We start from the raw sequence: 17,849 nt of genomic DNA, 5'->3' as shown, positions 1-17,849 counted from the left end.
CGACTACACCCTTAAAATTATTCATTCGATCATCGATTATCTAAATATAATTAATTTTAAATGAATACTCATCATTGGAAACTTAATTCCTATTTCACCTTAATTTTAGTTAACTAGACACAAACGTTCTAAATCAACCCTTACCAATGACTTAACCCAATACAAGCGATTACAGTTTAAATTCAAGGAAACATTCAAACTAGTAACACTGATGAACCTATACAACACATACACAAGCGGATGTATTTAATCTATCCAATTGTTGTTCCTAAGAATTAATACATTCACAAGCAGAAGATATCAATCATAGTTGCTTCAAAAATTAGAGGAATCAAACAATTACGGATTTGATTTCTAATTTAGCTATAGATTGTATGATAAAATCACAGGATGATCAAGCCAATAATCTCACATACAAGCATAAAATAAATCCTAAACAACTTTTGATATCCAAATAAAAATCAAACACTGAAAATTCGAATCTCGCAAACAAATAAATTCAAGGGCTTGTCTTCCTAACCAAGTATTAAAACTTAGCCACACATACTCATGAAAATCCTAAGCAAATTCCAAAAGAAAAAAAGAAATCTGAGAAAATTAGGAAGAAAAACCTAGCCGCCAAGAGTTCTTGGTGTCAAAACCTTCAAGTCTGATTACAAAGCAAATAGAATTCGGAATAAAAAAATATGAATACTGGTCATAGGGGTATTTTAAGATGTGTTCGAGGCGTCGGTTCGAACGTGAAGCCTTTTGGATTAAAATAGGTTAAGTTATGGGTCATGCGGGTTAACCGCTCTTGTAGACCGATTTTTAGCATAAACTTAGCGTAAAGAAAAAAAGGCCCTTAAGCCGTGGGTGTTCCCATACACCCCAATCATCCATAAAAAATTGTTTCATGCTATCTTTTGAGGTTCATGTCGTTTAAATTATTCAACGCTCATTTATTCACGTGTCTGACTTCAAATTTATTTAATATTCTAGCCCGATGTCTTAATTAAAGAATGCTTGAATAAGTATAAGTTGAAATGAGAAAAGTTAAATGAATGAAAAGTTAAAGTATGAGGTGAATTGGTTGTGACTTAGACGTGCAATGATGGGTCGGGGGATGCCCCGACTCACTTGCCAAATGAGACGTGTAGTACGATGTTTAACGGGAGAAATCTCGGCATCTCTACCAAATTCAGACGTGTAGTACGGTGTTTAACGGGAGAAATCTCGGCATCCTTGCCGGCATTGTATACTATAGTCATTGATCAATCAAAACCATAGTCACAATCGAGGATCTAAATTCACAAGTAAATGAAAAGGATAAATGATTCATGAAGGTTACTTTTCATTGCATAATGATATTGTTTCTACTTCGGGAATGTTAATAAATTTTTTCGTTCATGTGAGTCCCTTTGTATGCATAATATTATTTTTAGTATGATTCATCTATTTTTAACCCTTGTTTATATAGGGTAAATCTTGCTGGGCTTTTAGGCTCACTACTATGCTTGGTGTAAGTTGTATTTTGTTGAGATCCATGGGCATGGCTCTCGAGTGGACTGCGATTCGGGCACGACACATCCCTCCGAACTATGCTATTCTTTCGCAGAAGTTTATTCAAACTTAAATGTTAAGAAGTATTTATTTTTTTTATTTTTCAAATGTAAATGAAATGTTTTTTTAGATTTGTTTCTTGGTCTGTAAGGATTAAATTGTAAAATTTTGATGTTTGTGATGTTGAACCCTTTCCCCTAGTTTCTCTTTCATTTATTCTGGTCTAGTTTATCTATATTGTTGGTTGATTTTGTTGTTTGCTGTCTATGTTTGGTGTTTTAAAATAAACAGATGGGTCATGCCAAAATTTTTGAAAAATCCGCTTTTAAATTTAAGTTTATTTAAAGTAGAAGTTTAGGGTCGTTTCAATTCCTCTGTCACTCCAGCAGGTTTCATGCTTGTGCAGAACACATGAAATTCCATTAGATGTTTATGGGATCCTCACATGCAAGACCATGAAACAAAGGCAAAAGATGTATTAGTCCAGATTTTAATTCAAAAGTAGCAGTAGCATCTAAAGTAGGAAAAGTAATTCATAAGGGCTGCTAATTCAGATCGGGAGTGCCAAGTTGTCTCAAGCTTAGATTTGCATTTGCAGCCATCTCTTCTCTAAACTTCTCGAATGGAACCTCTTCTTCCTCTTCTAATCTCCTCGGAGCTTCCTTTCTTATTCTATGGAACGTTTTCTCTATCTCCGGATCATAGGAAAATTCTTCTTTTTCTGAAGATTTACCTGCATGCATGAACAAACTAGAGAAGAACTGGGGAAAGAATAAAAATAAAATAAAAAACACAAATAAATTAAACTCCTTCCCCAGCAATGAGCGCCAAAATTTGGTAGCGCTTAGTCGTATCATGCCCAAATTAACCCAACTCAGATTAACTAAATAAAAATGTAGTAGCGAGAGTAGAGATCTTTTCCACGAGGAAAGTGAATTTATTTGTGTTCTAAAAAAAATACTAAAATAAAAAAATAGTGGATTTGAGTTTGAAAATTAACTACTAAAATTTCAAAACAATTTAAATTAAATTTTATCACTAACATGCAAGATTAAGAATATGAGAAATCAGTAAATTAACAAGCCTTGGTATCGATCGACTACACCCTTAAAATTATTCATTAGATCATCGATTATCTAAATATAATTAATTTTCATTGAATACTTATCATTGCAAACATAATTCCTATTTCACCTTAATTTTAGTTAACTAGACACAAACGTTCTAAATTAACCCTTACCAATGAATTAACCCAATACAAGCGATTACAGTTTAAATTCAAGGAAACATTCAAACTAGTAACACTGATGAACCTATACAACACATACACAAGCGGATGTATTTAATCTATCCAATTGTTGTTCCTAAGAATTAATACATTCAAAAGCGGAAGATATCAATCATAGTTGCTTCACAAATTAGAGGAATCAAACAATTACGGATTTGATTTCTAATTTAGCTATAGATTGTATGATAAAATCACAGGATGATCAAGCCAATAATCTCACATACAAGCATAAAATAAATCCTAAACAACTTTTGATATCCAAATTAAAATCAAACACTGAAAATTCGAATCTCGCAAACAAATAAATTCAAGGGCTTGTCTTCCTCCAAGTATTAAAACTTAGCCACACATACTCATGAAAATCCTAAGCAAATTCCAAAAGAAAAAAAGAAATCTGAGAAAATTAGGAAGAAAAACCTAGCCGCCAAGAGTTCTTGGTGTCAAAACCTTCAAGTCTGATTACAAAGCAAATAGAATTCGGAATAAAAAAAATATGAATACTGGTCATAGGGGTATTTTAAGATGTGTTTGAGGCGTTGGTTCGAACGTGAAGCCTTTTGGATTAAAATAGGTTAAGTTATGGGTCATGCGGGTTAACCGCTCTTGTAGACCGATTTTTAGCATAAACTTAGCATCAAAAAAAAAAAAAGGCCCTTAAGCCGTGGGTGCTCCCATACACCCCAATCATCCAAAAAAAATTGTGTCATGCTATCTTTTGAGGTTCATGTCGTTTAAATTATTCAACGTTCATTTATTGACGTGTGTGACTTCAAATTTATTTAATATTCTAGCCCGAAGTATTAATTAAAGAATGCATGAATAAGTATAAGTTGAAATGAGAAAAGTTAAATGAATGAAAAGTTAAAGTATGAGGTGAATTGGTTGTGACTTAGACGTGCAATGATGGGTCGGGGGATGCCCTGACTCACTTGCCAAATGAGACGTGTAGTACGGTGTTTAACGGGAGAAATCTCGGCATCCTTACAAAATTCAGACGTGTAGTACGGTGTTTAACGAGGGAGATATCTCGGCATCCTTGCCGGCATTGTATACTATAGCCATTGATCAATCAAAACCATAGTCACAATCGAGGATCTAAATTCACAAGTAAATGAAAAGGATAAATGATTCATGAAGGTTACTTTTCATTGCATATTGATATTGTTTCTACTTCGGGCATGTTATTACATTTTTTCGTTCATGTGAGTCCCTTTGTATGCATAATATTATTTTTAGTATGATGCATCTATTTTTAACCCTTGTTTATATAGCGTAAATCTTGCTGGGATTTTAGGCTCACTACTATGCTTGGTGCAGGTTGTATTTTGTTGAGATCGATGGGCATGACTCTCGAGTGGACTGCGATTCGGGCACGACACATCCCTCCGAACTATGCTATTCTTTTGCAGAAGTTTATTCAAACTTAAATGTTAAGAAGTATTTATTTTTTTTATTTGTCAAATGTAAATGAAATGATTTTTTTGATTTGTTTCTTGGTCTGTAAGGATTAAATTGTAAAATTTTGATGTTTGTGATGTTGAACCTTTTCCCCTAGTTTCTCTTTCATTTATTCTGGTCTAGTTTATCTATATTGTTGGTTGCTTTTGTTAATTATTGTATATGTTTGGTGGTTTTAAATTAAACAGATGGGTCATGCCGAAATTTTTGAAAAAATCGCTTTTTTATTTAAGTTTATTTAAAGTAGAAGTTTAGGGTTTTTTCAGTTCCTCTGTCACTCCAGCAGGTTTCATGCTTGTGCAGAACACATGAAATTCCATTAGATGTTTATGGGATCCTCACATGCAAGACCATGAAACAAAGGCAAAAGATGTATTAGTCCAGATTTTAATTCAAAAGTAGCAGTAACATCTAAAGTAGGAAAAGTAATTCATAAGGGTTGCTAATTCAGATCGAGAGTGCCAAGTTGTCTCAAGCTTAGATTTGTGTTTGCAGCCATCTCTTCTCTAAACTTCTCGAATGGAACCTCTTCTTCCTCTTCTAATCTCCTCGGAGCTTCCTTTCTTATTCTATGGAACGTTTTCTCTATCTCCGGATCATAGGAAAATTGTTCTTTTTCTGAAGATTTACCTGCATGCATGAACAAACTAGAGAAGAACTGGGGAAAGAATAAAAATAAAATAAAAAACACAAATAAATTAAACTCCTTCCCCAGCAATGAGCGCCAAAATTTGGTAGCGCTTAGTCGTATCATGCCCAAATTAACCCAACTCAGATTAACTAAATAAAAATGTAGTAGCGAGAGTAGAGATCTTTTCCACGAGGAAAGTGAATTTATTTGTGTTCTAAAAAAAATACTAAAATAAAAAAATAGTGGATTTGAGTTTGAAAATTAACTACTAAAATTTCAAAACAATTTAAATTAAATTTTATCACTAACATGCAAGATTAAGAATATGAGAAATCAGTAAATTAACAAGCCTTGGTATCGATCGACTACACCCTTAAAATTATTCATTAGATCATCGATTATCTAAATATAATTAATTTTCATTGAATACTTATCATTGCAAACATAATTCCTATTTCACCTTAATTTTAGTTAACTAGACACAAACGTTCTAAATTAACCCTTACCAATGAATTAACCCAATACAAGCGATTACAGTTTAAATTCAAGGAAACATTCAAACTAGTAACACTGATGAACCTATACAACACATACACAAGCGGATGTATTTAATCTATCCAATTGTTGTTCCTAAGAATTAATACATTCAAAAGCGGAAGATATCAATCATAGTTGCTTCACAAATTAGAGGAATCAAACAATTACGGATTTGATTTCTAATTTAGCTATAGATTGTATGATAAAATCACAGGATGATCAAGCCAATAATCTCACATACAAGCATAAAATAAATCCTAAACAACTTTTGATATCCAAATAAAAATCAAACACTGAAAATTCGAATCTCGCAAAAAAATAAATTCAAGGGCTTGTCTTTCTCAACCAAGTATTAAAACTTAGCCACACATACTCATGAAAATCCTAAGCAAATTCCAAAAGAAAAAAAAAGAAATCTGAGAAAATTAGGAAGAAAAACCTAGCCGCCAAGAGTTCTTGGTGTCAAAACCTTCAAGTCTGATTACAAAGCAAATAGAATTCGGAATAAAAGTGTTAAATATATACTAGAGTCCTCAAAAGACAATTTTGTTTTTTCTGAAATAATTTTCGAGAATTACGTCTTGATCGATCGGTAGAAATATACCGATCGATCGAACAAACTTTTGCCTCAATTATTCAATTTTTGCTTTTCTTCCCCGCTCGATCGGTAAAAACCAACGGATCAAGCGGACAAAACTCTGCCTCACATTCAATAATCCTCTCGCTCGATCAGTAGAAAATGGCGGATCGAGCGAGCAAAATTCTGATTCAATTTTCCAGCCACAATGTTACATCCTACACAATAAACCCAGAAGCATGTTATGAAGACAAGATGCATGAAATATGAACAAAATACGTAATTAAAACATATAAATGCATGCAAAATAACAACAGAATGACATTAAAAAGTGCAACACAAACACGACTATCAGATATCCTTTGGATAAGATAAGAAATGAAATCTGATTGGCTAGTGATAGGAGTCATTTTCATGTGTTTCATTGTTTGGTTTCTTTGTGTTTTGCATTCGTTTCATGTCATTTTGTTTGTTTTAATCTATTTTTGTTTGCATTTAGTGTTTTTCCTTATGTTTTGTTCACTCCTCCTGATATGTGGATAACTTGGCAGGAAAACAAGAAAAGTATGGAAGAAATAGGGTGCGCCCGAGCCGTTAAATAACGCAGCTCGGGCGTGGCATCAAAGAAAAGAAGAAAAAAATTCAGAAGAACATGCGTTCAGGCGGCCAAATTTTGCAGCCCGAGCGCGGCCTCGAGAAACAGGGGCAGTAAGGAGGCGGAATTCTCAGCGCCTGAGCTGCAAATTTCCACCGCTCGGGCGCTCTCGCGTAATTTTGGAAATTTTTATTTCGGGTGTTTTAGAAGGAAAGGACTCTAAGGGAAGTATAAATAGAAGATTTTGAGACATTTTGGAGTTTTCGATTCACGACAGATTACAAGGAGGTGGCTACTGAATATTGGAGGCTTTCTTAATCTCGTTTTGAGTTTCTCATCTTTCAACTTGTAGATTTTTATGTTGAGAAACTTTGTTAGATTAATCTTTATTATTGATTGTAGGAGAAAAACTTTTTTTTGTTGGAATTTAGGGGATCTGAACCCCGAAACACGTTTTTGTGATTGAATTTGTCATGGTTTATTCTTCTATGTTAAGGAGTAGCTAACTTTAGCATAGATTCGTAGGTTGTGAATTTTTATCGAGATATAAATTCATGATTAGGACGAATGACAAAATCCATGGACTTAAAAAATGCATAGAGATGTGATATTTAGTATATGTTGATAACTATAGACCACCAGGTTAAAAGTTGTAGGAATTCAAAGAACGCAAAGCAATCAGTAATGTTAAATAATTAAAGAGATTTAACTGTTTCATTAACTTGAATTAGATTGGCGTAAACTCGAGAGAGATTGTTGATATTTCAGGAATTTCTGTCGAATTTATGTGTATAAAAGTAAATGTCAATCGTCCAGTTCAATTAGTGAGAAGATGAACCGATATTCTAACAAAATATTCTCATATTATATTTTCTCTTTCGAAAATTTGAATTTGTTTATTTTTTTAAAAATTATTTATTTTAGTTGAATTCATTAGTTTATAATTTTAGTATAATCATTCAAATTTTTGTTACTTTGGGTAGAGGAATAAAATAACTGAATTATATTGACATAGTCCCTGAGGACGATACTCGTACTCAGTACAGTTTATTATAACTTGATTTGTGCACTTGCGATAATTTTGAGCATAATTTAGAGATATTTATATTGATTTTAAGTGTTAGTATTTGCTCGATCAAGTTTTTGGCGCCGTTGCCGGGGACTATTGATTACTTTGATTTGTTTTGTTTTATTTTCTCTACTCCAATTTTAATCACTATTTTCATCTGTGAACTGCAGGATACTCCGGCAGTGCATGCAACATTCACCTGATTCGGAACTCGTACCCTTTGATCCAGAAATTGAAAGAACTTTTCATAGGAGAAGAATGCTACAACAAGAAGTAATGGCGGACGAAGAACGACGACGTTTAGAGGGAGATGCTGAGAATAATTCACGACCTGTCTACAGATCCATGATCGATAGCGCCTTGCCATCCATCGAAAATGACAGACCAAGCATCATCAGACCAACTATAGCAGCAAATCATTTTGAAATAAAGCCTTATATCATTCAAATGGTGAAAAACACAGTCCAGTTTGGTGGGACGACGATCGATGACCCATATGCTCACATTACAAATTTTTTGGAAATTTTTTATACTTTCATGATGCAGGGAGTTTCTGATGACGCTATTTGTTTGCGTTTATTTCGTTTTTCATTAAGATATAAGGCTAAGGCATGGCTAAAAAATCTACTTGCAGGTTCCATCACCACTTGGGAGGATCTCGCAAAAGCTTTCCTCACCAAATACTTCCCACCATCCAAATCGATGAAGCTAAGAGTCAGTATCACAACATTTTCTCAAGGACAACAAGAAAAACTCTATGAAGCATGGGAGCGCTATAAAGATATATTGAAGAGATGCCCACACCAACAAATACCAGATTGTCTTGTGGTACATATTTTTTTATTATGGTATTCCTCACACTAATCGCACCATGATAGATGCAGCTGCAGGTGGTAATTTGCTATGAAAATCACCAGAGGATGGGTATGAGTTAATTGAGAAGATGACATCTAGTAGTTATCACCCTCCGTCTGAGAGAAATATGCAACCAAGAGATCCGCAGGAATGCATCAAATAGATGCATTCAATTCAGTAGCAGCTCAACTTGAGGTGATGAATAATAGGATTGAAGAAATAAGTTTAGGGAATTCTGAGATGCGTATTCAAGAAGTGTGGTGTGACAAACGAGGTGCTGAACATTTCACGAAATATTGTCAGATTGGCAATCCATCATATCAACTGGAGGGAGGTATGGTAAACCATGTGGGAAATCAAAACCGCCCTAGGAATGATCCATTCTCAAATACATATAATCCAGGGTGGAAACAACATCCAAAATTTTCATGGGGTGTACAGAATAATAGGCCATATGGGAATCAGAACTATGGAAAACAGCATCAGGAGGAGAAGTTAAGCATGGAACATATGCCAGAATGCAAAATCAGGATGCATCGCTAAAAAATTTGGAGAATCAGATAGGGCAGTTGGCTAAACCGATGTCCAGTAGAGATCCGGGTGCTTTGCCAAGCGACACGGAGAAGAATCCAAAAGAATAGGTCAAGGCAGTTGAATTGAGAAGTGGGAAGCGAGTAGAACCTAAGAGACAAGAATTGAAAGAGCCAGAAGTTACTATACTGGAGAAAACTGCAAGTAAGTCTTTTACTTCTACACAACCACCCACATCACAAAATAATTTTGTTATTCCACCATCATTTTCTGCAGCTCTCAAGAAAGCCAAGCTAGAATCCCATTTTGCAAAATTTCTAGAGGTATTCAAGAAACTGAATATCAACATTACTTTTGCCGACGCACTGATGCAAATGCCCAGCTATTCTAAGTTCTTGAAGGAGATTCTCTCCAACAAGAGGAATTTGGAGGAGAATGCCATGATCAGTTTAACACAAAATTGCTCTGCACTGGTTCAAAACAAGATCCCACCAAAGCAAAAAGACCCAGGGAGTTTCTCTATCCCTTGAATCATTAATGATGTGTCTTTTCATAAAGTTTTGTGTGATTTAGGTGCTAGAATAAATCTAATGCCATATTCTGTTTTCAGAAAACTGAGTTCGGGAGAGCCGAAACCCACCAGGACGTCATTGCAATTGGCTGACAGATCTCCAAAGTATCAAAGAGGGATAATAGAAGATGTACTGGTGAAAGTAGACAAATTCATATTCCCGGTGGATTTTGTGGTACTTGACATGGAAAAAGATTTGGACATGCCTCTTATTCTGGGCAGGCCTTTCCTGGCAACAGGAAAAACACTCATAGATATCCAAAAGGGAGAACTACTATTGAGAGTGGGAGAGGAGAAAATTTCTTTTGATATGTTTAATGCGCTTAAATGTTCACAATATAGTGAAGAATGTTTTCAAATAGATGCAGTGGACTCACTTTTGTTTAATTATGTGCAGGATACAATCCAGGAACCTTTAGAAGCTGCACTTGTATCTAGTTTTCATGAGGACGAAATCAATGTAGGACTAGAAGAGATGACTGCATACTTGAACGATAATCAGTCGTGGCAAAAAGGTGGCAAGCTTAAACTCGAAGATCTCGGTGACCGAAAGGATTTAGTACTACAGAAACCAAGTCTTGAAGAACCACAGACTGTTGAATTGAAACCACTGCCAACTCATCTAAAATATCTATTTCTTGTTGATAATGAAAATTTACCCCTAATAATTTCTTCTTCTTTGACAGATGAAATGGAGACCAAACTACTGAATTTTCTCAAAAGCCACTAGAGTGTATTCGCCTTGAAGGTAGCAGATATCAAAGGAATCAATGCATCCATCTGCATGCATAAAATCTTAATGGAAGAGAACATCAACCCGTTGGTCCAGCCAAAGAGTAGATTGAATCCCAAAATGCAAGAGGTAGTGAAGGCTGAAACGATAAAACTTCTGGATGCAGGTATTATTTACCCAATTTCTGATAGTGCATATGGGTGAGTCCTGTTCAATGTGTACAGAAAAAAGGGGAAATAACTGTCATTAGGAATGAGCAAAATGATCTAATACCTACTAGGACAGTTACAGGTTGGCGTGTGTGTGTAGATTATAGGAAATTGAATGACACAACCCGTAAGGATAATTTTCCCCTATCCTTCATTGACCAAATTCCAAAAAGACTTAATGGTTATGAATTCTACTGTTTTCTAGATGGGTATTCAGGGTATAATCAAATTGCGATTGCACCTGAGGATCAGGATAAAACAATGCCCATATGGTACATTTTCTTACAGACGCATGCCTTTTGGTCTGTGTAATGCTCCTGCGACTTTTCAGAGATGCATGATGACTATATTTCATGACATGGTTGAAAATTTTTTAGAAATATTTATGGATGACTTTTCAATTTTCGGTCAATATTTTGATGCATGTCTGAATAATATAAACACTGTTTTGATGAGATGCGAGGAAACCAATTTGGTTCTAAATTGGGAGAAATGCCACTTCATGGTAAGAGAAGGAATCGTATTAGGGCACCGCATATCTGAGCAGGGAATTGAGGTGGATAGGTACAAGGTGCAATTCATTCAGAACTTACTTCCACCGATGACGATCAAGGGAGTCAGAAGTTTTCTAGGCCATGACGGTTTTTATCGGCGGTTCATCAAAGATTTTTCGAAAATTGAAAAACCTCTGTCTTCTTTATTGATGAAGGATACACCTTTTGACTTTGACTCACATTGTTTGCAGGCATTCAAGACTCTGAGAGAGAAATTAGTAACAACACCAGTGCTGACATCACCGAATTGGGATCTTCCATTTGAGGTTATTTATGATGCTAGTGACTCGGCGGTTGGAGCTGTACTTGGACAAAGAATAGACAATGTATTCCATACTATTTACTATGCTAGCAAAAACTTGAATGAAGCTCAATTGAATTATGCTACCACTGAAAAGGAGTTGCTAGCTATAATCTTTGCAATTGACAAGTTTCATTTATACCTTGTGCTTTCAAAAATCACTTTTTTCACTGATCACTCTGCAATAAGACACTTATTGGCTAAAAAAGATGCAAAACCTTGGTTAATTAAGTGGATAATGCTCTTACAAGAATTGGATTTAGAAATAAAAGATAAGAAAGTAGAGGAAATTTTTGTAGCAGATCACTTGTCTAGACTAGAATACATTCCTGAGTGCTCACAGAATGATACTGAGGAAATATATAATTTATTTCCTGATGAACAGTTGTTTGCCATAGAAAACGCACCTTGGTATGTTAATTTTGAAAATTACTTGGTCACAGGCACACTTCCACATAACTTATCTTTTCATTAAAAGAAAAAGTTTATGTCAGATTTTAAGCATTATTTTTGGGAAGAGCCCTTTCTGTTTAAAGTTTCTGCTGACTCTATAATACGGAGATGTGTGGCGGAAGCTGAAATGAGAAGTATCCTCAGTCATTATCATGACCGTGAGGTAGGAAGCTACAATGTGCCAATCAAGATAGCAGCTAAGGTACTTGAATGTGGCTTTTATTGGCCAAATCCTTTTAAGGATTCTCGTGCTTATGTCCTTGCATGTGATAGATGTCAGCGTACAGGTAATATCTCAAACCATCATGAAATTCCTTTAAATAATATTATTGAGTGTGAGATATTTGATGTTTGAGGAATTGACTTTATGGGACCATTTCCAAATTCTTTTACAAAAAATACATTTTGGTCGCCGTCGATTATGTTTCTAAATGGGTAGAGGCTGAAGCTTGTGCAACTAATGATGCATGGGTGGTCATAAAATTTTTGAAAAAAAACATTTTTAACTGGTTTGGTACACCCCATACAATTATTAGGATGGTGGAACCCAACAAACTCTTTGAAAAACTTTTCAAGTAATATGGTGTCAAGCACAAAGTTTCTACACCCTATCATCCCCAAACAAGTGGCCAAGCATAAGTGTCCAATCGAGAAATAAAACAAATTTTGGAAAAAGTGTGAGTACAGACAGAAATGATTGGGCACTTCGACTTGACGATGCGTTATGGGCCTACAGGACAGCATTTAAAACTCCTATAGGCACCTCACCATATAGATTGTTGTTTGGTAAAGCGTGTCAATTACCAGTTGAATTAGAGCATAGAGCATATATTGGGCCATTAAGGCAATAAACTTTGAGTTTTCTACTGCAGGTGAGAAGAGACTGTTAGAACTGAACTAATTAGAGGAATTTCGGGACCACACATATGATATGGCGGTGTCGTACAAAGAGCGGACCAAGAGAATACATGATAGAAGGATTCGCCATCAAGAATTCAAAGAAGGAGATGTTGTTCTTCTATTCAATTCCCGGTTGAGGATTTTTCTCGAGAAGTTGAAGTTAAGGTGGTCTGGCCTTTACAAAATCACCAATGTGTATCCATCGGGGGCCATTGAGATAAAAGATGCAAGAAACGAGTCTTTCACGATCAATTCTCAGAGGATCAAGCTCTATGTGGGGGGTGATGTCGACTCGACACCAATCATCACCACACTGACTGAACATGATTAATCTGCAGAGGATAACAGTCAAGCTCTAGACTATAAATTGAGAACTAATTCCTAAACACTCTTTTATTTACTTCGTTTATTTTGCTCGAATAATTTTAGCCCTCTTCTCATTCTCTTTTTTGAAAAATAAAAATAAAAAATGGGTGCGCTCGGGCTGCCAAATCTTGCAGCCCGAGCGCCAAAGTGCACTCGTCCGTGATTTTTATTCAAAATGGTGTGCGCTCGGGCTGCTAAATCTTGCAGCCCGAGCGCCAAATCACACTGCCCCTCAGAATTTTTTCAAAAGGGTGTGCGCTCAAGCTGCCAAATCTTGAATCCCAAGTGCGTCGCGCAGATCCAGTTTTCAAATACCCCGATTCCCTTTCCTTTTTCATTAAATCTTTTTCCTTCTCTCATCTCAACCCTACGCCCCTTTCTCTCTTACCCTTTTTCTCACCTCTTGTAGTGACCCGCGCCGTGATCACCTAATAATCAGAGACTTAAGCATGCAATTAAACATAAATAATCTTAATCAGAGTAACTGCGGAATCTTAAAATAAAATAATACCAGGTAAGCAAAACCTAGTAGTCAACCCTGCTATCCAGCCTTGGTCACCACCTAACCTCTCTGTCCCCAGGAGAACTACCTGTAACTGCCCCATGGAATAGAGAATCCAGCCAATAGAAAATAACCAGAAGTGAGCCTAACATGCTCAATACGAGAGCATGAGTATACAATATTATATTCGCATGAATGAAAATGAACTGGGTACCAAGACACTCAGGTCAAGAAACTTTCTTATAGACCGGGCCCAAAGTATATAGCACGTTGCGCCGTTGCCTCAGGAGGTGGCTCATATACCCAGTGGATAATGGTGACATGATACTAGTACATGTGTCCAACCATCACGGTGACCTGACACAAGACTTACGTATCCAACCATCCACAACTCGTAGGGTGAGTACCTTACTACAGGATACCTCTAAAGTAAATGCTCAATATGATCATGTATGCAACATACAGTCATGACATGCTGTATATAAAGGCATATAAAACATGTAATCACATAATCCATGCAAACACATAATACATGCGTACTAAATCAGGATATCTTGAATAATACTTTCGTACCTTACTAAGGAAGATCCTAGAATCTCCCATTTAGGTCCAAACCTATCATGCAACACTACAACATAAATAACCATGCATTACCTAGCATGCCAAACATCACCTACTAGGATCTAAAATCCTTAATTAAATTATAGTCTACTCCCTATCTACTATAGGGAACCAAAGCAATAACTTTGTCCATCGTCAGTCCACTAACGTCACATGCCCCAGAACCTGGGCATAGCCTAGCTACGACCCCTGGACGCCTCGCCAGAGCTCCACGGCCTTGATGCTCCACCGCCTGGTTGCTACTGCGGACACTGTCCGCTATAAAAATACTATTTCCTACTCCAACTCTTAAAGAAAGAGTTCCGAAGCCCTTAAAATAGAGCCATTACCGGGAGAGGAGAGAAAATTTGACATTCAAAATGAGAGCCTCGGACCCCTTTTTTAGGTCTAGGATCAGACGGACCGAATTGGGTTCGGAGGCTCCGATCCTGACATGAATTCCACTTGTAGAGTGCATCTTGACACCTCAATCTTGCGGAGAGTTTGGACGGTCCAAACTAGGATCGGATGGTCCGAACTGCCACTTGTCCGAGCCAATTTTGACACCTAGACTTTGCTGAGTTTGGATGGTCCAAACTGGTCCGCACGCTGCGAACTGCTTGGGTACTTCCGAACTCGTTTTGGACCCCTGGAACCATTCCTAGAATTTTTGGACGTTCCAGATCTGAATTTCCACTTATTTTCACAAAAATGAGAACTCCTTAAACATGTTTTGACACTTTTAAAATTATATATCATTTTCTAACATGTTTATAATCACTTAATCTTTTAAAACGTAACCGAGCTACTACATTCTCCCCCTACTTAAGATATTTTGTCCTCAAACAATCTGAAGTACTGAGTGCAGTAAAATACTGAATAAACATATTTTATTCAAATTGATTCATTTTACAAGTTAAAATATGTAAATACAACAATTCAAAATAGCTTTGGATAATATCTACGCATACGACTCTCAAGTTCCCAATTGGCCTCTTCAGTGCCTCAGCGTTGCCACTGAACTAGAACAAGAGGAATTGTCTTTTTGCGTAACACTTTACCCTTATGACCTATGATACGTAAAGGTCTCTCCACGTATGTCAAATCCGATCCCAATTGTACCTCAGACGACTGTAAGATATGAGACTCATCTACCACATACCGTCACAACAGTGAAACACGGAACACGTCATGGATACTAGACAAATACGGCGGTAAAGCCAACTTGTAAGCCAAATCTCCAATACTTTCCAGAATCTCGAATGGACCAATGTACCTAGGAAATAACTTACCCTTGAGACCAAATCTCAAATTCTGCAAAATGGGGAGACTTTCAGGAACATTTTCTCTCCCACTTCGAATTGCAAACGTCTGCGCTTGACATTCTCATAGCTAGCCTGCCGATCTTGCGCAGTCTTAATTCTCTTCTTGATATGTCCAACAATATTAGCAGCCTGTTGGACTAACTCTGGTCCCTCTAACTATTGCTTCCCCACTTCTTCCCAAAACAATGGAGTACAACATCATCGCCCGTACAACGCCTCAAATGGAGCCATCTCAATACTGCGATAGTAACTGTTGTTGTACGCAAACTCAATCAATGACAACTGATCTTTCCAAGCTAGACCAAAGTCCAAATAACAATGCTCGCAACATATCTTCAATAGTCAAAATCGTAAGCTCTGACTGTCCGTCAGTCTCTGGGTGATATGATGTACTCAAGCTAAGATTAGTACCCATAGCGCGCTGAAGACTCCCCCAAAACCTGGATGTAAACCTGGGATCTCGATCGCTGACTATGCTCATAGGCACTCTGTGCAATCAAACAATCTCCTGGATGTACAACCGTGTCATCCTATAAAAACTGTAGTCCCAGTTATAAGGAATGAAATGTGCTGACTTGGTGAGTCAGTACACCACAACATAGATAACATCACAATTCCTCGAGCTCACCGGTAAATGGGTCATGAAGTTCATCGATCAACTCCCCATTTTCGCTGAAGAATGGATAAACTCTGATGCAACCCTCCAGGTCATCGGTGTTCTGCTTTAACTTGCTGACACACCAAACATCTAGAAACATACTGATACAAAATTCTCTTCATTCCTTCTCACCAGAACCTAGTACAAAATTTCGAAAGGATTCTCATATTTTATGACTAACACTTGTCATAACATCCGCGACAATATCTTTGTCTACAGTTTTTGATTTCCTGAATCTTTTAGGTTCTTTCTTGGAAATATCAAGAAAAATATTCTATTGACTCAAAAGTCAATTAGTATCACTTATAATGACATCTATCTCATAACTTGAGATAACACCTGAAAATGAAAATACCGATTATCCTGTTACGGATAATAATTTCTTGTTGAATTCTGACTTGCGCTACTAGATGAATAAAACTATTTCATACCTCTTTGGCAAAGTCCTAAAACCAATACAACCTAGAAAATCCCCTGAATCGATCTCATTGAATCTAACGTATCAATGAACTAACTCATCAAATAGACATCCCGAAAAATTGGTGACAACAATTCCGCTGGATCTGACAAACTTAGATCTCAGTTGTTGTCCTTTTTCCATGTCTAAACACTTGATGATATCCTGTTAGTATCCATTAAAATTCAAACGCTTGCTAGATAAATTTCTGACACTGAAGTCCCAGAATTACTGCAAAACATTCCCGAGAACTGAATATCTGAGTACTGTACTCATCTTATCAGTCTACCAAAAAGTGAAAAATTCCAATCGTTCTTTCTACAAAATAATATTTACCTCCCCCATCACGGGGTTATAACATCTGTATCTACCTCAGACAAATAGTTTCAAATAGTCACTGGGCACCAAACTTGCACCAGTTTAACTGACCATTTCAAAACACACACATAAATACCTAAGTGCTCATCTTTCCACTATCCAAGTGAATTCTTTTATTGTCGTATCCATTGCTGTAACTTAGCAAGCTCATGACATCTGTCAATAGAATCGAGTATTTTTTCAAGGTTATCAAACTGAGACCAAATTATACTTTAACATAACTGTTTCAATGATCATAGTTCACGTCTCCCAGTATATGTCATCATAGTTTCCTGATAAAACTCATGTTTGCTTGATAACTCATAATAAAATTCCAATTCTTACAGGGAAACTTATTTAAGTAAATTCATTACTTAGAATTTCCCGTTCATATTGTAATCAAGACCCTGATCACTAATTATACCCCTGATAGAATCAGACAATACTGGTAAAACCTCTTGGTTCTCCCCCAGTATCACGTAAAAACTATCCGTCCAGAATATACCCTTGTCAAGGAATCCTTTCCAAGACTATTCTATCCACATAATCAATATTTGTATCTCTGATGAAGTCAGACAATAACTCACCACATTCCCTTGGCACTAATCCAACACCAAATATAATTCTAGAAGACTCAAACAAATCCTGAATACTCTTCTGATAGTTATACCCATTGCTATGACTGTACATACAACGAGACTGAGGTAAGTCTTCCTAAAATACTACACTGGAACAAAATCCTTCCAGAGTACACCGGCATAAGGTTGCACTTACTATACC

The 17,849-nt window shown here is 36.4% G+C and overlaps 1 protein-coding gene and 1 non-coding gene across 2 annotated transcripts; one reads left to right on the top strand and one right to left on the bottom strand.

Annotated features, from left to right (window-relative positions):
• Positions 1 to 8,402: 8,402 nt before the first annotated feature.
• LOC140876886 (small nucleolar RNA R71) lies at positions 8,403 to 8,509 on the bottom strand. Its single transcript, XR_012149116.1, has one exon. It is a non-coding gene; the product is annotated as a small nucleolar RNA R71 (small nucleolar RNA).
• Positions 8,510 to 8,702: 193 nt separating this feature from the next.
• Positions 8,703 to 10,384, top strand: LOC140894352 (uncharacterized). Its single transcript, XM_073302845.1, has 3 exons — positions 8,703 to 8,886; positions 9,360 to 9,530; positions 9,657 to 10,384. Exons 1-3 carry the CDS (start codon positions 8,703 to 8,705, stop codon positions 10,382 to 10,384), a joined length of 1,083 nt encoding a protein of 360 aa, XP_073158946.1.
• Positions 10,385 to 17,849: the final 7,465 nt, after the last annotated feature.

This window comes from Henckelia pumila, chromosome 1 (assembly GCF_033568475.1).
Source record: "Henckelia pumila isolate YLH828 chromosome 1, ASM3356847v2, whole genome shotgun sequence".
Lineage (NCBI taxonomy): Eukaryota > Viridiplantae > Streptophyta > Magnoliopsida > Lamiales > Gesneriaceae > Henckelia > Henckelia pumila.
Note: the sequence above shows the minus strand (reverse complement) of the source record. Positions and strands in the feature narration are given on the sequence as shown.

What these genes read in the sequence shown, in the direction of transcription:
- LOC140894352 (XM_073302845.1), top strand. Translation starts at nt 8,703, where the DNA reads ATGCATCAAATAGATGCATTCAATTCAGTAGCAGCTCAACTTGAGGTG. An exon ending in ATCATATCAACTGGAGGGAG is followed by an intron (nt 8,887 to 9,359) that starts GTATGGTAAACC and finishes CATTTTCTGCAG; the next exon opens with CTCTCAAGAAAGCCAAGCTA. An exon ending in GGAGGAGAATGCCATGATCA is followed by an intron (nt 9,531 to 9,656) that starts GTTTAACACAAA and finishes TGTGTGATTTAG; the next exon opens with GTGCTAGAATAAATCTAATG.